At 46.0% G+C, this 20727-nt stretch overlaps 1 protein-coding gene across 18 annotated transcripts in view; it reads right to left on the bottom strand.

Moving 5' to 3' along the window:
* Window positions 1–20727, bottom strand: part of NEDD4L (NEDD4 like E3 ubiquitin protein ligase) — a 345318-nt gene that overhangs the window by 63578 nt on the left and 261013 nt on the right. For 14 of the 18 annotated variants that reach the window (XM_043558980.1, XM_043558977.1, XM_043558978.1 and 11 more), the window contains 5 exons: window positions 13007–13068; window positions 12720–12822; window positions 10841–11007; window positions 3216–3348; window positions 1643–1819 (listed from right to left, as the gene is read on the bottom strand). In XM_043558980.1, the coding sequence (XP_043414915.1) occupies window positions 1643–1819; window positions 3216–3348; window positions 10841–11007; window positions 12720–12822; window positions 13007–13068 (642 nt within the window). The remainder of the gene's footprint in view (window positions 1–1642; window positions 1820–3215; window positions 3349–10840; window positions 11008–12719; window positions 12823–13006; window positions 13069–20727) is intronic. The other 4 variants (XM_043558975.1, XM_043558973.1, XM_043558970.1 and 1 more) reach the window with 1 other exon arrangement.

Raw genomic sequence — 20727 nt, 5'->3', positions numbered from 1 at the left:
AGAGACCCAATCATAGAATGGCAGTGGGTTACACACACAAAGGCCAAGTATCTAAGTGGCAGCAGATTCGTCCATGGGATAAGTACGTAGGTACTCGTTTTTAATACTTCAGTACTCACTTCAATGGTAAGCAAAAGGGGGTAAGGTCAAAGAAAGACTCTGTGACAGCGACGGGGGCCTATTCAGGCCCTTCCACAATGGTTAGGTTAGCACGAAGGATTCCTTCTTTAGTAAAAGTTCATGCTACTGTCCTTGAATATAGAGCGATCCTGACAAGCGAAACTGAAAAGGAGTCTCGTGTTCTCTTTCCAAGACATTCTCACTGAACAGCTGAATCAGGCTCAACACCATCTTAAAATGATACGGACTCTTACACTGGATCTTAAAGATATTTGGGGCAAGTTCAGTGATTACATGCAGGTGGTCCCTATACAAAAAACTAGAGATGCTAACTTAATACTCATGCTGAAGAAAATGAGGAGTTTTTACTTGGTAGGCTACAGGTGTGCATCTGCTTAGGTTCCTGCACTGCTTACGACATTCCACAGGTTTTCAATACACGGCTTCATTGCTTATGTTGTTTCCACAGCGACAGTTTTCACCAATTCAAATATCCCACATATAACATTTTTCCCTGCCCTTTTAGTATTAGATTTTCATCTCAGGGGTCTTTCCCTTTCTGCAGGACATTTACAAAATTTTAATATAAAACCACATTAACTGAGTAATCACTGCGACTCCTATAATACGGGCCCATGGTAAAGACACCATAACGGACAGAGTTAACAAGCTTGTGAGCGCTTACTTGCTTTTACATCAGATGTAGTCCTCTTATCCGTGCACATCCCATACGGTTGTAATAATCACTATTTTTCTAGGATGCCATTTTCAGTGCAGTGACCGCTATCATTTACTGTTCTACATCTTGAAGTTCAATTTCTCGAGAAACATGGAGAGTTGCATTTGTTCTCAACTCTGTTCGCAGGCAGGTATTTTTCTATGGACTTTTCATGCCCTTCCACGATGTGTTACCAGACATGGAGGTCTTCATGCTCACTGTGCTGCTTCTCACTGGGGCTTAGCCCTACCTGAAGTTTCTAGAAAGAGGCTCCCTGATGGTTAAGAACCCAAGTTCAAATGTTATCCTGAGGTCCGTGCCTCAGCTGCATAAGCTTTCTTAAGGATTCGTACTCTGGGACTTAGCGGACGTCTTCCGTCTCCCATCCTAACTCTGTCTTGGATGGGTCCCTTAAACTTCATCTGCGAAGTGAGAATGATAAAGTGGGCAGCTGGGTACTTAAGAGGACTAATTAAGAGGCCCGATGTCTCCCAGGCCCCCCTGTGAAATAACCACCTTTGTGATGGAGGCACTATTTACGAGCCTCTGGCTGGGCAAAGAAATTCAAGGTTAAAGGTGATAATACAGAAATGGACTCCTCTCGAGTTCTTTACAAATCAAGAAAGATTCTCACCTGCTTGGACTAATTCTGTCCCCCGAGGAAGGGGGAACTTTGGAAAATGTCAGAGTTCTCTGGGAGCTGGAAGGACCTTGGTCATTATTCGCATACAAGAGTCTCTTAAACCGACAAGAAGTGATAAAATGTTTGCTCAACTTCTCATTCAAACAAGACCATTTACTTACGATCAAAGAACCAAACTGCTCCCCATTGGAGTCTGGAGTGATCTGAAGCCTTCTGCTCAGCTCCTCAGACAGCTCCTGAGGGCTGGTCCGGGACACTGGAGAGGACGGCGGAGGGGGCAGTGACAGACTGAGGGAGTCTCCAGTGATGTTCACTTCCTCGGAAATGGTCTCCCAAGGCTATCAAGGAACAAGATGCTGGGGTAAGTGGTAGGAGGGTGGGATCCTCTCGTCACCTTGCCAACAACCACCACCACCGTGATAACTGTAATTAACATTTACTGAGCATTTAAGGCGCCCACAATCTTCCAATAACCCTGAGGAACATGTGACTACTACCCTAATTGACAGGTGAGGAAACCGAGGCACAGAGAGTCACCTGTCAAAGAGAACAGAGCTAGGAAGTGGCAGGGTCAGGAGTTGATCCAAGGGAGCCTGGTTCTAGGGGCTGCGGTCTTAACCCCTTTAAAACACCACCTCTCTGAGTGGTGACTGACTTCTAGTACTGGTTACTACTCGGGTGGGTTAAAAATGTTCTCAGAAGTTCATGGATGATTTCCATGAATTTTCTTTTACTGTAAGTGCTGAGGAATCACTGTAAGAGCAGCAGGGATGCTATAAGCTGTAATTAAACAGTGGCATTAAGTAACTTTTAGTGAACTCATCATGGAATCATTGATTTTGCTTTTCCAGTGCTGATCACTGCAATATTTTTATGAATGATCTTCATAAGACACTGTCTAAACAGAATGGATTTCTACTAAGTAAACACAGTTGTTAAGACTGCACAGAAGTAATTGTTCAACAACTGGTAACTGCGAATTTGTTGTTCAATTCATAATTCCCCCCACCCCGTAATTTACCATAAACATTTAAGGGGAAAATAGTAACGTTTCTAAATTCACCCAAATTCCTATTTTCCTGGCAATAAATCTCTTTCACGATGTCAAAACTCCTTAGTAGAAGTATCTGGTACCCAAACGAGGTACAGGGCTCATTTAATTGCTCACGTATGACAACCACATTGCCACTCACTAAGATACAGTTGGACTCTGGGGGCAGGTAAATAGTAAGGTGAAAAAAAAAAAATATATATATATATATATTTTTTTAACGTTTATTTATTCTCGAGACAGAGAGAGACAGAGCATGAATCGGGGAGCGTCAGTGAGAGAGGGAGACACAGAATCCGAAACAGGCTCCAGGCTCTCAGCCCAGAGCCGGACGCGTGGTTCGAACTCACGGACCGCGAGATCGCGACCCGAGCCGAAGTCGGACGCCGAACCGACTGAGCCACCCAGGCGCCCCCGTAAGGTGAAAATATCTTCAGATTTCCAATGTGTTCTAGAAATAACGTCAGTCCCTTCTGTAACATACGGGTACACGTATTCGTCAAACTTGACTTTTCCATGCACTTCCTAAATTGGTATCCCAACGGTCGTCAGTTAGCGGTGAGGCCACCATCTTGAATTTTTAGACGGCATTTACCGTGAGGAAGCATCAGGACACAGAACCCACGTGGAGCCCACGGGAAGGAGGAGCTGCGGCGGGCGGAGGGTGCGTGGGGACGTCTTACCTCTGGGCCGTCTCCGCCCTCGCTGGGCTCCGGCTCCAGGTCCTCACTGATGTGTCTGCGCGAGCGGAAGCGTCGGTGCGCGGCCTCCTGGTTGATCTGCCTGATGTTGCTGTCCGACTCGGAGGCCACATCCCTGGGAGCATGGGGCGAGGGGGAGAGAGAGACGGGACAGCCGGTGTGGGTATCTGGCGCCTTCCGCCACAGTCCCGCGCTCGCCAGAGGCCTCCCACCCACTAAAACGCGGCCGCCGTCGCGTCCGACACGGACCACTCGCTGGCCGTTACGTGTGGGAATTCGCCCAACGCGAACTGGTTGGAGGATAGTTCTGGGTTCATCTCAGTCAAGGAGACAGCGCGTTTAAATGCATCAGTCACAACGTTTTGAGTATTTCAGGCAAATAGCACAAAATGTACTTTGGTGTTTAAGAAATCACAGCCCTCTGGGGCGCCCGGGGGGCTCAGTCGGTAAGAGTCTGACTTCCGCTCAGGTCATGATCTCACGGTTCATGGGTTCAAGCCTCACGTCAGGCTCTGGGCTGACAGCTCAGAGCCTGGAGCCTCCTTCAGATTCTGCGTGTCCCTCTTTTTCTGCCCCTTCCCTGCTCACTCGCTCTCAGAAAAAAAAAAAAGAAGAAGAAAGAAATCACAGCCCTCCATCTTTTTGCTCTAGTGAGAAGGCAGGCCTCTCAAAGGACAGGTGACTGACTTGGGGCCAGTCAGTGGTGGCCCCTCTAGGAGTCTAGCAATGACGAGGCGGCAACTTTAGGTTGGTAACGATTGGCCAAGGAGCAGAAAATAGTACAAACTCAAAGCCGGGATCTGGAGAGAAGTGCTCCTGACCCAACATGAATTTTTTAACGTGAGTTTTTTTTTAGCTGTGCGGATCTCATTTTGACAGAATCTCAGGATCATTCAGGATGACACTGTATTTCTCCCTATTAAACCACTGTAAAAAATTCACTCAGACATCAAGCGATCATTTCCCAAATCAAGTGGGATGTGAAGAACACAGCAACTTGTGTGTGTGTGTGTGTGTGTGTGTGATGTATCTCTCTTAATTCAGGATCTGAAAACATCAATTCAATCTTGAAAACTGCTGCAGTAAATTACAGGCAATCATCCTTTGGGAGAAATACTACTTGCCGGCTTTTAGAGTCGAAGTTTAAATGTCAAAATGTTTTGCGAAGAAAAATCAGACTCTTTCAATAAGACACCATATTCGGTTAACAGAAATGATGCTGCAAGTTAACATTTCAAAATATTTGAAAACGTTATTTCAGACTAATCAAAACATAGTATTAATCAAGGGCCCTCCTTATAGATTCTTCCTATAAAACATGGGTTTTTAAAAAAAAAATTTTTTTTTAATGTTTTTATTTATTTTTGAGACAGAGAGAGACAGAGCATGAACAGGGAAGGGGCAGAGAGAGAGGGAGACACAGAATCGGAAGCAGGCTCCAGGCTCTGAGCCATCAGCACAGAGACCGACTCGGGGTTCGAACTCACAGACCGTGAGATCATGACCTGAGCCGAAGTCGGACGCTCAACCGGCTGAGCCACCCCGGCGCCCCTAAAACACGGGTTTTAAAACATTCTAATCTCTCAAACTTCTGCTACACTCCAACAGAAAGCCTGCTGGCCCCCGTAATAGTGAATAGTTTGTGACTAGCAGCATTGTGTGCAAATAAATAGGGTAGTCTTTACTGCCCCTTTCTGAGACAGTTTGAATATTTCCAACAAACACCTTGACATTTTTAACTTCCGGTAAACGCAGGTTAGCTTCCATGTAATCCACATTAGAATGATAACTACTTCTTAAAATCTGAGTCAGCGAAGTTTTGCTATTATCTGTGTACCTAATACATAAACTTTGGAACTCTCACAGAAATAACAATCTTGCGTATTTTCTAATTTCATTAAACTATAACTAGACTAAAAAATAGTACCTTGAGATACGTTCAGAGAAACTGACAAAACTATGGCTATAGAGAAAACGATTAACACTAAGGGGCACAGAAGGATACTGATCCTTTTCTGAAACCACCGGAACAAAACGATAGAAACTGACACTTTGTCGGACAGGTGAGAGAATGGAATGTCGCATTTGTGATTTTGTGTTGCCACAGGTCTTTTTTGTCGTTAATTTTTTTTAAATTTGTTTATTTTTGAGAGAGAGAGAGAGAGTACGCGAGAGCGGGGGAGGGGCAGAAAGAAAGGGAGACACAGAAGCTGAAGTAGGTTCCAGGCTCTGAGCTGTCGGCCCAGAGCCCGAGGTGGGGCTCGAACCCACGAACTGTGAGATCATGACCTGAGCGGAAGTCGGATGCTCAACCGACCGAGCCACCCGGGTGCCCCGCCACAGGTCATTTTTATAGGACATTCAATTCTTCAGCACACAACGATTAAGAAAAGTTAAGTTATTACAGAACAGAGAAATAGTTAGGAGGAAACTGACCAGAATGAAATTCTTTATGAAATACGTAAAATATTTTAGTAGTGTCTAAGAAGGCCAAGGAAACGACATCATCCTTTCCCTTTTTATTAAGGATGGAAGCAATTTCCCTTCCTAATGACTGGCCTTAAAATATTTTATATACATCTATGAAAGACTTTCATCAGAATTTTAAATCTTCACTTGAAATATCATACATTCAGTTAGCATTTATTCAGTCAACGCTGAGTGACTAATGTTTGCATGCTGTGTGCCAGGGCCTAATACATACTTGAAGTGTTCCAGGGACTTCTGAAAGGTTAAGGGGAAATCAGGTTTTATTATTACCACGTCTGCATTTTGTATCCCTTAGAAGTATATAAAATTCCTTATTCTGGAAGGACTTACTTTAAAATGTGGGGGAGGGACGTTTAAAATCAATTATGCAAATCTCCCTTATCCCACATGCTCATATAATTAGTAATCAGTGTGAACCAGACACAACTAAATAGCATAGAGAGGTTACCTCTGATTTTGAAATTCCAACCCTGGGCTTTTATGGTCTTCACTGATGAAGTGAAAATAGTCACACAAGGGAGGCCTGCATGTCATTAAGCAACTGAATGAGCTGAAACTAGAAACAGTCACTAATGGGAAGATGAACATTTAAAAATATTTCTGAGCTGACAGATTAAAGTAGAAAATTATTTTATTGGGGGCAAGAAAATATTTTAGGAAATAGTTATCTTAATTTTCTTCAGTCATTAATTTCATCTATCTATATTCTTCGCTTGATTTAAAAGAATTTTTTTTAATGTTTATTTATTTTTGAAACAGAGACACAGAGCACGAGCGGGGGAGGGACAGAGAGCAAGGGAGACACAGAATCCGAAGCAGGTTCCAGGCTCCCAGCTGTCAGCACAGAGCCCGACACGGGGCTTGAACTCTCGAGCTGTGAGATCATGACCTGAGCCAAAGTCGGATGCCCAACTGACTGAGCCATCCAGGCGCCCCTTCACTTGATTTTCATGGGCAATATGCAAGTGGCTAAAGACAGGACAAACCATCAATTTGTCAGGTTCAGTGTCAATTAAGATCAGTGTGTCAGATCACTGACACTCACCTACATTATGGACATTAGTACACACTAATGTGACGATGAGCCCAGTTACTGAAATGTGATTAAATTGTTGCTAAGACAGAAGACGTACAAAGTGTTTTGCAAGAGAGGTAAGAGAGTTAAGTGTTTGAGTCTCTAAAGCGCATCTTCATTTACAGCCTTAATTCCGTTCCTTCACCATGTTTTTAAAATTGTGGGTTATGGAGTAAAAACCTTTCCGTTTACATTTAAACAGGGTCAGGACAATTCTAAAATCAGGGGTGCTTTAAAAAGCTGCCCTCAGACTTGAGAGTGCGGGGATCACTCTGTGGTCACCCTTCCACCCTTCAGGTCCGTATCCAGGCTCGCCGGTTCCCCAAACCGTGCGCCTATCATCACTTTGAGAAGCGATTCACTTGTAGTCATTCATTCCGTTACAAGGTACTTTGCTGAGCTCCTACTCTGTGCCAGGCGCTAGGGGTAGATCTGTGAGTAAGAGAACATAGTCCCTGCTCACACAGGCCGCCAGAGTATTACGTGCTCCCTGCTACCACGGGGGAAGCAGAGGTCCTTCACTGAGAGCTGAACAGAAGCGCGGTTCTCCCAGAGGAAGGTAGAGGCAGCCACAAGAAAGGGGGCGTTCTAGTTTTGTTTCGGTGGTTGGGCAGGGGGGGCATCGGGGCATCCACGGGGCCAAGAAGAGAGAGTAGTCAGGAAGCAGCTGTGAAGGGTCCAGCCACTTAATACACCGTAGGCTTAGGACTGTGGGTGGGGAATCTGGCAAGGGACAGGGTGGAGAAGGACCTTGTAAGGACAGCCGGAGGGCAACGAACTGTCAGTGAGGTTATTCAGGGGGTTGAAGTCTAGAGCACAAGCCTAGTGAACTGGGTAACACATGAGTCACAAGGACAGTCTTAATTCTTTCCTTCAGCACACGGCCATCACTTCTCTGTCTCATTTCCTCAGATACAGCCTTTTGATGCTTTTTAAAAAAAAAATTTATTTATTTACTTTTGAGAAAGAGAGGCGGGGGAGGGACAGGGGGAGAGAGAGAATCTTAAGCAGGCTCCACACGCAGCACAGAGCCTGCCTCGGGGCTCGATCTCACAACCTGAGGCAAAATCAAGAGATGGGTGCTTAACCAGCTGAGCCACCCAGGTGTCCCTAACAGGTACTTCTTAATATCAATTTCCTCCCAAAGACTGTGGCAGTATTCTGTAAAAGCTGAATTACGAAAATAATTAAGTTTGAATCAAAGCAATACTTTAGGGGCGCCTGGGTGGCTCAACCAGTTGAGCATCCGACTTCGGCTCAGGTCATGATCTTACAGTTCATGAGTTCGAGCCCCAAGTCGGGCTCTGTGCTGACAGCTCAGGGCCTGGAGCTTGCTTGGGATTCTGTGTCTCCCTCTCTCCCTGCCCCTCCCCTATTCACACTCTGTCTCTCTCAAAAAATAAACATTAAAAAAAAGAAACAAAAAACCATAATACTTGGCGAAATAAAGTTAAGGAGAAAGAACCTCAAACTCTCAAGACCGTTCAGGTGGGATGAAGAGGTTACTATGGAAACTAATTCTTCTTCCTATCTAACTTTTCTCAGGATTTCTAGAAGCCATGCCCACTGGAAAAGAGGCACTCCCCCGGCCCCACCTGAGCTCTGCCGACGTCCTTCCTGGTTCAGCCTCTTTGGCATAGCTGCCTCACTCATAGGGACAGTCATGCCACTGACCCCTCCCTAAACTACATGTGAACCTGAACTTGGATTAAGGGCTGCATTTTTCCCATGTCGTTCTGGACAACTGATGAGCCAGCACTGCACAAATGATCTCTTTTGTTTTGGGTTAGTTCTTTGGGCCAATGCCCCCACGGTAGTGTGTTTACAAAAAACAATATGAAGTGTTTTCTCAGAAGTTTCCTCATTAGGGTTTCACAACTCTGGGAGGTACGAAAGCAGGTATTTCCATTTATCCCAAAATAACAGACTTCAGTCTGCATGATTATTAATGAAGGTGAACTTTTTTCCATATATGCATTGGCCATTAGTATTTCTTTCTTTGTGAGCTGTTAGCGTCACTTTGCTACAGTCGTAGGACACTCTGATCCCCACAGGGTGTTATGTGTTCAATAATGTTTAGCAAAGGAAGATAATGGTGCCTTGCTTAGGGCATTGCCACCAAGATTCTTGATTCAAGACTCCTGACCATTTACAGTAACCAATGTCACCTGGCGGCGGGGCAGGGGGTGTGGAGAGGGTCCAAGTTTTTTTTTTTTTTTTTTAAACATTTACAAATACCAAGAGTAGTCAAATGGGTTCAAATGGTTTCACAACAGCTATGTTCAGTAATCAGAGGAAAACAGTAGAAAATAAAATAAAAAATAAAAGAACAAAACCATTTCCATTTAGACTTCTCTGGGGGGTACAAGATTACAACAAAGAAGAGTTCGTGATCATCTGGATGTGTGGATATTTACGCTGTCCTGTGAATAATGAGCCGGGTCCAAAGCTGACCAAGTGCATCTGAGCTTCAACGGAACCCACCTGGGGGCTTAGGAAGGACCGGCTATTCACAGATGCAGATCAGACAAGCTTTCTCTCCAACTCAAAACCTGGACTAGATTTCTTGGCTACCTCCCCCACCCTCAGTCATAAACAGAATCTCTCTGTAACCTCCAAAGATTAAAGGATTATTGACAACACTATCACCCATCACACTACTGACACCACTTGTTTAAAAACCATCATGAGGGGCGCCTGGGTGGCTCCGTCGGTTGAGCGTCCGACTTCGGCTCAGGTCGTGATCTCACAGTTTGTGGGTTCGAGCCCCGCGTCAGGCTCTGTGCTGACAGCTCGGAGCCTGGAGCCTGCTTCACATTCTATGTCTTCCTGTCTCTCTCTCTCTCTCTCTCTCTCTCTCTCTCGATAATAAATAAACGTTAAAAAATGGGCGTCTGGGTGGCTCAGTCGGTTGGGCGTCCAACTTCAGCTCAGGTCATGATCTCGCGGTCTGTGAGTTTGAACCCCACGCTGGGCTCTGGGCTGATGGCTCAGAGCCTGGAGACTGCTTTGGATTCTGTGTCCCCCTCTCTCTCCGCCCCACCCCCGTTCATGCTCTGTCTCTCTCTGTCTCAAAAATAATTAAACGTTAAAAAAAAAATTAAAAAAAAAAACCATCGAGAGCAAATTTCTTTCAGAGTCTGGGTTAAAGAAAAAATGATCTCATCCAATATACTTGCTTTTATTACATACTGAAAATGATGTAATGCATTGCCAATTACCCTCCTCATCTTGGCTGCTAGGAGCTCAAATTTCCCTTTTCCTTCTTTGAATACTTGTTTTGCCTTTTACTGTATGCTAATAGATTCAGGTCTTGCCGTATACTATGATTTAGAAACAAGCTGCTACAAATCCTTTTCGAACATAGTTGAGGTTTAACTAGTGTTTATCCTCTACCATCAAATACAAAATTGGTGCATGAACAAAACAGTAATCATTTCACTACGGCCCTGACGCTGGTGAGGGATTAGAATACACAGTAATGACTAATTCTGAGTCTGCAACCCTTCCATGGGCGTCTAGTTAGATCACGGGGATGATTTATAGATTTCCCAAAGAGGAAAAAAAAAAAAAGTGGCATTTCCGAATTAAATAATTAAAGGGACTAAAAGCCAAAAACCGAAGAGAAGATTGCACAGCCAATCTGTTGGCCGTTTTCCAATCTGGGTTCGTCAGGAGAGGAAGCTGAAGACCAGGGAGTGATATAACTGCCATACGTAAGATAAATGTGGGGAAAATAACTTCAGCATGTCAGGAACCTATGTAAAAGAGTGTATCCACGTTGTCTAAAATGAATTAGTTCATACCTAAAATAGGCAAACCTGATCCAGGGAAAAGAACTGCTTCTTTATCGTGCAAATTCCGACGGGTTCTCGCGCTCTTTAAATGAAGAGTAACCCTGTTTTTCTACGTGTCCACATGTAGGGCAAAACATCCTACGTTTTTCTGAGGCGAGGCGGAGTTCCCAACCTTGCCCCCAAGAGCCGCCACGGTCCAACCTCCAAGGACACGGACACGTCCCCAGCCACGGCACGGTACTCACATTAAGCTTGGTCGGTGCCACTGAGTGGTCCGGTTGTTGTGGTTGACGTAATAGGTACGACCCAGATTGTCCACTTTCTCTTCCCAGCCGGGAGGCAGTGGAGGCGGGGGAAGCTCCTCCTGGTGCTGGGAGGCCGAGTCATTCGAGTCCACGACCTCCCAGCCATGCTGCGGAATAAAAGCAAATGAAGACCGCTGAGGTGGGCCCTTCACACACGAGGAAAAAACAAACGCAGTGTGCTCTGGGTCCTTCTTCCTTGCTCCTTCGCACCCTGGCTCTTTTGGTGGCTTCACATGCCACGTGGGAAGAAATTCCCAAAAAGGGCAAAAAAAAAAAAAAAAAAAAAAAAAAAAGAATCAATTCTAGTAGAGTCTCAAAAAGAATTCGGAGCAATGACCAATTAATTGTGCTGCCTTCTAACTTGACCGCACCGTACAGATCAACCCAGCTTTGGGTGTGTCCGGTCTATTGTGTTAAGCCACATTAGCCTCTTTTCATGCTCATGTTTGTTATTTTGACCCGAAGGCCGCCAGGGCCGGACAGAGCCATGCCAGCGACATGGGTCATGTTACAGCTGTTGTCTTTTGGACACCCCCACAAGGTAAAAGGGAGCTGGGGCGCCAAGCCATACTGCACGTGTGTTCTAACAGAGATCACGGCACGAGGGGCCAGGAGGCCCGGGCTCCATCGCTCCCCAGGGAGGACAGCGATGGAAGCAGGCGAGGCTCTCATTCTGCATCGAGTACAATCGCGAGAACCGAAGAAGTCTGGAAGTTGCTTTCCACTTAGGCGCTCCCCACTTGCGGCCACCACAGAAACAGGCTTCATGGTACCAGAGTTAAGAGTGACATTTTTGCCACACATATTTTAGGCATTAAGTATTCCTTCCTGACATCCCCTAGTAAAGTCACTGGAAAATTGAGTAATTCACTGGTTAGTGCAGTTGGAGAGCTAGAAGAGTGTAAAAAATTCCTTGGATTCGAGATAAAAATCTGTCGATGTGCTTATGAAATCTTCACACTCGTACATCCCTACCACCCACTTCAACTCCTCCCTGTGCAGAGGGATGAAGGCACACAAGTGAAACACTGCCCGGAAATATGACCACTTGGCCTGCGGAGGGTTCCGATAACTTGCCCATAACACATAATTCACGTACCACGTACATGCGACAGCTGCAAACAGATGTGGAAATTGGCCACAGAGGCGTCCTGGTTAATGGCCATTTGCAGAACGATACGGGAATCTAACAAAATAGCACCGCCGGGAGTGTGCGCTAAGGTGCACTGGGACCCACGATGTAGGTATGTGATTAAGGAGTTTAAAGGCAGCTATGCCAGGAGGGGGAAAAAAAGAAAATTCCTCTGGACAGCTACTTCCCAAACGGAATTTCTAGAGGAGAGCTTTTCCTAACACATCACCTGGGGGCCCTACACATTAAAAAAAAAAAAAAAAGAAAAAAAAAACTTGGAAAAGACTTTCTAAACCATTTCATGCACTTTGAAGCAATTCCAAGCGCTGTGACACGGAAATTTACAACGAGCTGAAAGTCCAAAGAAAGAAGGGAATGAAATATGTGCGCACAATTTCTCATCGGGGTGGGGCTATGAATGAAATACGGGTATGGCATTTTATAAGGAGAAGCCTCTTCCGTTATGGGTGCTGTAACATAAAATGAGAAGTTGACCTTTTTTTTTTTTTTTTTTTTTAACCAAAGCCAAACACATCAGTAGTTGATCACAGATGCACGGACTCAGTAAGTGTTTTCATAGTTAAGCTCTATCCACTTTTGTGTCCTTAAACTGCTAGGTCCTAAATAAGATACTAATATGATCTGGCGCAAGGAAAACAGACCGAGGCCTGTAGTTCTGCAACTTACCTCCATGTCCTCTCTCTGCTCACTGTTTTCTTCATCTTGACCTCCATTTTTTGGCATATAGGCCATTTTCAATCGCAAAAATCCCTTAACTCGAGATTTATGACTGCGTGATGGAAGAAAATTGGTTATAAAGGATACGACTTGGTTACAACTCTCATATTTACGATGACTTTTTTTTTTTTTTTTTTTTTTTTTTACAAAAGATGCAAAGGGAAAAGAAACCGAAATCTTCCTCAGAGAAAACCAATGACTGAAACATGAAGGACACCTGCGCCCCAAAGCCTCACCTTCTTGGTCTAAGGAGAAAATCCTTAAATGTATAGGGTCGCTCCATGGTCGGATCTTCGGTCTACGGGAAGAAAAAGTAAGTTTCAAAATTCCTGATAGTCTCGTGTTTTAGATACACCAAACTGGATTACAGAGCACACACGTTCACGTTCTAGAACGGGGGAAGGGTGAAAACGGGGTTGGGTCTTCACCCAGTACTAGACAAGTAATTACTTTAGAGGTCATCTTAATCTACCCAAGATCCACTAGATGTCACTATCAACACCCACTTTCAGGAGCCAACCCCAGCGTTAGACAAACGACAAAATTATAGTCGTCACTGCCGAGTGTAATTTCTAACTACAGGGTGCAGGCCTCAATCTCACTGCTGATTGATTTCAGAACCAGTGGTCACTGGTACCTTCTCGCTCCCTGTGATCCAAGAAACCGAAAAATGGAGTTAACGGGAAAATATATCTGTGAAGGCAATTTTACTTTATTTTTAACATGAAAATATCATGTCCTCAGCCTAAGATAACTGAAAGATTATCTCCTCCACAGAGACCATTCCAGGTAGCGCCATCAATCAGCCTCTTGCTGGTGCCTCGTCCATGAAGCTAGGAGTGTAACTGTGCTATTTTTAAAAGAAATCCGTACTCATTTTATTGTGCAGGGTTAGCTGGTCAAAGCAAGTAGAAAGTTGGAAAAATGTTACTATTTCATTAATTTTTAAACACTTTATGTAGTACAAATCCCAAATATCCAGGCCCTTTAATTAAAAACAATGTAAAACGCTGACTTTGGTGGCAAGGGAGACAAACCGCCATACTAAGATGTACTGATGTACTATATTGGAGGGTTGTGTGTGCGTCGATATTTGAAACGTCCCAGGTTTTATGTCGTCCGGCTTGAAACTCCACTGGCTTCCTACTCTGCTTATAATAAACTGAAAATGCTTTCCTACGGCCGTACAAGATTAAACATGCCCTGCCTCCTAACTACCCATTACCTCACTGTGAGCCAGTCTCTCTGTCCTGGCCTCATCTGTCCTGGTGCACATCACAGCCAATCCTGCCCCGGCAGGTCCTTCTGCTAAACAGCTCTGGTTCCAAACGGCCACGGCTGGCTCCACTCTGAACCCAGGTGTGAGATCCCAGGTCACGCTCTCAGACGCTGCATCATCCTTACTACATGAGCCCCCCCTGACCACCCTCTATCATAGTTTGCTGCTTTATCGTCCCCCTTTTCACTATTGGACACTATCTTGATCATTTACTTACTAGTTTGTCATCCACCACTTCTAGAATTAAGCTCATGAGACGAGACGCTTGGATTTGCTCACCATTAAATTCTTGGTGCCAAGAACATTGCCTGGCTCAAAGCAGGCACTTGTACGAGCAGCTGATTAATTCGTCTCATCTACGATGAACTACTGAAGCCATGAAAATTCCACCATTGCTGAAGGAAGTCAATTATATTCTCTCTAGACTGTCCTCTTTAAGGCGACACAGTTAGGCATTTTGGAAACATTTTCTAAAAAAAAGATGTTTCCAAATGTATACATACCACTTATCATGGAAAATTTATTAATTAAGAATATTATTCCGTTTCTTCCTTTTCTCATTTATTCAACCACAAAGAGTTTTAGAACAAAACCCACGTGGAAGATGTGTGGCTACAACATGGCACCTTCCCTTAGAGTTACAAGGATGTACTGCAGGGGCCACGATATCAACCGGTAACTTGAACCTAAGGTAGAACAAATTCATGGACATGTGGAGATCACATGCCCCCCCCAAAAGCGACTGATTCTCACTGGGGGATCGATGTGGTTTGCGGATATGGTATCCAAATTCGAGATGAATGGGCAAGTGTGGACAGGTGGGGAATCGGGGGGAAGGGTGGTCAAACCGAGGAATTCGGCACGGGCAAAACCACGGGATGCTTAGCAGGCATGAGGAGTCGAAGGGACGCAGAGAACGCAAGAGAGTGAACAGAGGAAACCACAGAGCCTAGAGGACTCCTTTGATAATGGACCCGCCCACGCACTGTGTGGTTTAAATGACAACCACCACACAGATCGAGAGGCAGGCCTCCTAGGTCTGCGTCCTGGCTTCCTTACTGACACAGCTGTGTGGCCAAGTGCATAAAAAATGGAAATTCACCTCCGTGGAAATCCTTGCATGCGAACAAGATGGTGATCTTGTAGACAGGGACAGGATTCTTCTTGGCATTACACAGGGTCCTACCTGATCCTATTTGCTGGACAAAAAGCCCAGTGGAGACCCCCAGGACAGCACTGGGAGAACGGCATCTCAAACGGGCTGATGCCGACAGCATCACTAGCCAAAGTGGACACACCACTGCCCCCTGTTCTGGGGGCACTGAACATCCCAAAGAAAATCTTTTGGATACACAGCACTCTCATCTTAAAAAGAGTAACTGCTTTTAGCAGAACTGTAGTTACTAAGACATACAGCGAGAGAAACAGCTTTGTGAGCAAACGGAAGCAAACAGCCTTGCCGAAACCCTAGGCTCAAAAGCTGCACGTGACCAAGAGCACCCAAGCCTTAGACTGAGCCCCCTGCAAACGCCCACCCGGGCCCCTGAGCACATCGCACATCAATACTGGAGACCCAGAGTCTGGTCCAGCACTGCCTCCAGCCTAGCGATCACTGGGCAAGTTACCTCCCTGTCTGGGCTCAGATGCCCTCATCTGTAAAATATAGGGAGTAGACAAAATGGTCTCTGACGCCCCTCTAAGCTCTAGGACGCTGAATTCTATACATGTGAGCGGGAATCACTACCCTTCTACCAGCCATAAATATAAAATATATAAAAGCCAAAAATACAAAAGCTTATCATCTGAGTTATCTTCAAGTACCGCTGCGGCACCAAAAACAATACCACCCCCCCTGAAAAATGCTTCGCTCTAGAGAAACGGGAAATTCAAAAGTTACCGTGATTGCCTAGAGCAGCACTTGACTATAATAGGAGAAATTCATGCTTTTAAAATAGCTCTCTCTACCCCAGTGTGTTTCCCATGGATACAGAGATTGTGGAGCTGAAGGGGATGTGTGGGCTTGGGGCTCAAAGGGCAGGGGAGATACAACTGAAAGGCGAGTCAAGAAAAATTTCACAGGCCTAACAGGCAAACAGCTGCCAGAAAATGTCCCTCTGTCGTTACTACAAGTCTTGGAGATGGCTGGCCTCTAAATAATTAGTAAAGGCAAGTCATAAAATTTGAAGTCCTAAAACTTGAACCTGAAAGTCATGAACTTTTGGGGCGCCCGGGTGGCTCAGGCGGTTGAGAGTCCAAGGACTTCGGCTCAGGTCACGATCTCACGGTCCGTGAGTTCGAGCCCCGCGTCGGGCTCTGTGCTGACGGCTCGGAGCCTGGAGCCTGCTTCCGATTCTGTGCCTCCCTCTCTCTCTGCTCCTCCCCTGCTCGTGCTGTCTCTCAAGAATAAATACATGTCAAAAAAAAATTTTTTTTAGAAGTCATGAATCCACTGGCTTTAACAAACAGATACAAAAACGGTAGCTCGGGGTGCCTGGGTGGCGCAGTCGGTTAAGCGTCCGACTTCAGCCAGGTCACGATCTCGCGGTCCGTGGGTTCGAGCCCCGCGTCGGGCTCTGGGCTGATGGCTCGGAGCCTGGAGCCTGTTTCCGATTCTGTGTCTCCCTCTCTGTCTGCCCCTCCCCCGTTCATGCTCTGTCTCTCTCTGTCCCAAAAATAAATAAACGTTGAAAAAAAAAATTAAAAAACAAAACAAAACAAAAACGGTAGCTCAAGAAAAATTGGCAAGAAAAGCAGAATTACAGTTAAATTTACTGCGGGTGCCCCCCCTACCAGAGCAGGACAAAGGGCAGCTTTGTCTCACCGGGAGGACAGATGTCAGGCAGGTAGGACAACAATGACCTCCCTCAACTGCAGTGTCTCGCCAACCCCACGAACCTCCAGCAAGCCCCACCACCCCAGCCCACCAGGTGACACACAGTTATCGCGGTCGCCCGCACCTCTGCCGAGCGAGCCGCGGAGCAGCTGTGACGACGTGGTCTCACGGAGCTGGATGGAAACCTGGGGTCACCCGTGCGCATGCCCTCCTTCTGCAGGTGACAACACAGAGGCCCGGGAAAGATTACTAACTCATTAAGGTTGTCAAGGCGACCGGCCTGGCTCCCACGTCCAAGTCAACGGTTCTGGAGAGCTCTTTTAAAGCCCAGCCTTTATGGGGCGCCTGGGTGGCGCAGTCGGTTAAGCGTCCGACTTCAGCCAGGTCACGATCTTGCGGTCCGTGAGTTCTAGCCCCGCGTCGGGCTCGGGGCTGATGGCTCGGAGCCTGGAGCCTGTTTCCGATTCTGTGTCTCCCTCTCTGTCTGCCCCTCCCCCGTTCATGCTCTGTCTCTCTCTGTCCCAAAAAAATAAATAAAACGTTGAAAAAAAAATTAAAAAAAAAATAAATAAATAAAAATAAAGCCCAGCCTTTGGAGACTTCTGTGAATACGGATTTATGTTTTCTTAATTCTCGGATCTGCACACAAGGCGGGACTACCAACCTTGTTTATTCTCCCCTGCTTCCTCTCCTTCCTGCCCGCACTCCTGTTCTCAAAAATAAATAAGGAGGACAAGAAATACTAAAGGTGAGTGGCAAATCCGGAATGGGAACAAAGGAAGTAGAGGGCCCTACCGTCCTGAACTCCCACGACCTTGGACTCTGAGGGCCGAGGATGAAAGTGCATCACAAGTCTCAACTGACTTGCTTTCTTCTGGAAGCATTTGAGGAGTGTGAAGCACGGAGGCACCCATCATCAGAACGGGGAGAGGAAGCCTGTTTTCTTTCACACGACTACTCCTCACTCTTTCCTGTTGAGGGGACAATGACGGAGCGGACACTGGCCTCCTCTGGCCACTGTGCTGGATAAGCGAGGTAGCGACTCTGACGCGCAGGGCACCTGGCCTCACACAACCCTCCCCGCCCCGCCTCTGTTCCGACTGCCTCCTTCGTTTGTCACCCTGGCGGAGCTCCAACTCAGCCCCTCGCCACAGCCCACGGGGCCCAGCAGGGCCCACACGTGCCAGATCCGAGATGCCAAGGTGCTTGTCAGTTACGCCGTGCACCCCTGGAAGGGTGGGTTCCTAAACCTGTCCGCTGAGAGGTAGGGTTGCTCTGACCCTCCAGTCTTCCTGGGGTCTGAGCATTTACAGCTGCAGGTGAGGACGACTTAGGCAAGCCACTCCTGAGATCCTGAAAGCACGATTTTACACTGCAAACCCCAATATCCACCGGTAATGAACCCAACATGCCTCTAGAATTTCATTCGGCAAGGGAAGAAGGTTCTTCAGCAAAAATCAATTAATGGGTCTAAAATACTTATTGTTCAAACATATGTGAAACAGGATTTAAATGATCAAAAATCATTTGTTAACCATCATGAGAGATTATTCTAAGTTTGGTTCTGCTGTCTGGGATCTTCTCCATGAAGCTCCTGATTTAGAAAAGAGCTTCATTCAAAAATTAACGCAATAATTTCTTAGACCATAATCAAGACAGATTTTTTTTTTTTTAAGGAATAAAAGTTCGTGATATCTTGAGGCAATAAGATAAAGCCCCACTCTTGTTTAAAATGCCCTAAAATAGGAGTCTCTTGGGTGGCTCAGAGGGTTAAGTGTCCGACTTCGGCTCAGATCACGATCTCTCTGTTTGTGGATTCGAGCCCTGAAATGGATTCTGTGCTGACAGCTCAGAGCCTGGAGCCTGCTTCGGATTCCGGGTCTCTCTCCTTCTCTGCCCTTCCCCCACTCATGCTCGCTCTCTCAAAAATAAACATTAAACAAAAATAAAATAAAATGCCTTAAAATAAACAAATGGGCATGTGTGTGTGATAATTATCTATATACATGAGATATACATATATATCAGCATGAAGATATATGCTATTAGGTATTCTGCTAATACAGACTTAAAAAACAAACACTCTCTTCAATTTCTAGGATTTTAAACATTTGGGCTTTTTCTTATTACCTAAATTAAATGATCTTGGTGTATCAGATGCATAGAACACAGATGCATGCCTCAGGTAGGGGGAGATGGCTGAATGAAAAATCACTAACTAAATCTGGTGGGGGTTTAGGAATCCCTCCAATAGCCAGAATTAGTATCTGAGGCAATGGGGATCTGGAATCATAAATTATTTTTTACCCAAGCCAGGGAACACTGTCTCACCTTCACATGTGCCCCCAATATGGTGCCACTTGCCACATGAGGCTTCCTCAATTTTCATTCATTAACATGAAAGAACGTGAAAGAACATTCTAAATTCGGCTCCTTAGTCACATCGGCCACCGTTCAAACGCTCAACTACCACGTGGCTACTGTAACAGGTGACAATGCTAGGCTGCATGCGGAAGAAAGCTGCTTCGCCGTATTCTTCCTCAGAGATTAGCATCACATCCATCAGCAAACAGCTGTTGAAGGATACATTCTCTATCGGCCAATGGGCCTGCATGAAATTAATAACCAAACATCCAATCAGACACCTTCAACCTCGAAAGGGCCTGCGTGGGTTAGCAGCGGCACATGTCCCCCCACATCACTGCTCTCCATTATCTTCTCTCATCACTGATGACACCATTTTCCTATTTTATCTGAGATTTTTTGATTTTGACAAATATTGACTCTACCGGCCATATATATAACCTGCCTTGACAAGGGGCACGTAGCTATCAAGAAAGGAGCAACCGTTACCGACGCCGCAAAATACGTCCAAATGCTAATGTCCGTTTATCACACCCACGCTTGTGTTCTATAAAACAAAACGACACCGTGCAACTTTCCCACGAGTGCCCTGCACGTAGGGTCAAATGCACCCACGATAGCACCTCAAACCCTGAGCCTGAAGGCCGTGTCCATTCAGAACACGCTACTTGGGTTCTACCACCACTTAGAAGGTGAAGAACGCACCGCCATGCCTCTCCTTGGCTTCCTCTGTGGTCCATTTCCCCAGACTGCAGCTGGCTCCACGAACCTAGTCGTCCATCGTTAAGGACGAAGGCTGCTGCACTCCAGCATAAGCCAATCGTGGGGCAGGTGCAAAACTGGGCAGCTCCACTGCTCACCTGGCTCGGGTCACACACAAGGTCTCAGTGTCCTCCAGGCATTCGCTGTTTACCTTCTTCCATCGGCTGGTTTCTATTACAGCCCCTAGCCCTGGCACCGGCTCGTCCTTTTGAAGCTCACTCTTGCCTCCACCCAAACCCAGAGCTAAGCTATTCCCTCTACTGAGGAACGCTGTTCCATTCCGAGCCCCACCCAACCTTTCCAAACCAAGGAGCACTCAATCACTCAAACGGGGGACTGTTGGAGCAGGTTGTTTAAAACATTCCACTCACACCTCTTCAAGAGTGTTAGCACCTCATCTGCCTCGACAGAGATGTGGTTCTGTCAGGGACAAGGGTGGTTAGGGATAACCATGAAAGAACTGGCCAACCGACAAAATACCGCCTGAAAACGTCAGTGGATGGCTTCAACCGGAAGAGCACAGACAGAAGGCCAACGGATGCAGGAACACGTGAAGAGTCTTTCTGTGCAAACGTGGAGACCTCCACACCCTCCCCATGTGACTCTGAACGGGCAACCAGGTTGGCGAAGGCTTACGTAGTCGGTCCCGTGCAACCCATGCGCCCTCTGCAAGTACCTGGGAGCTTCAGGTTTTTATACAGAATAATGTTTTCACGACA

The sequence above is a fragment of the Prionailurus bengalensis genome, chromosome D3, assembly GCF_016509475.1.
Source record: "Prionailurus bengalensis isolate Pbe53 chromosome D3, Fcat_Pben_1.1_paternal_pri, whole genome shotgun sequence".
Lineage (NCBI taxonomy): Eukaryota > Metazoa > Chordata > Mammalia > Carnivora > Felidae > Prionailurus > Prionailurus bengalensis.
Note: the sequence above shows the minus strand (reverse complement) of the source record. Positions and strands in the feature narration are given on the sequence as shown.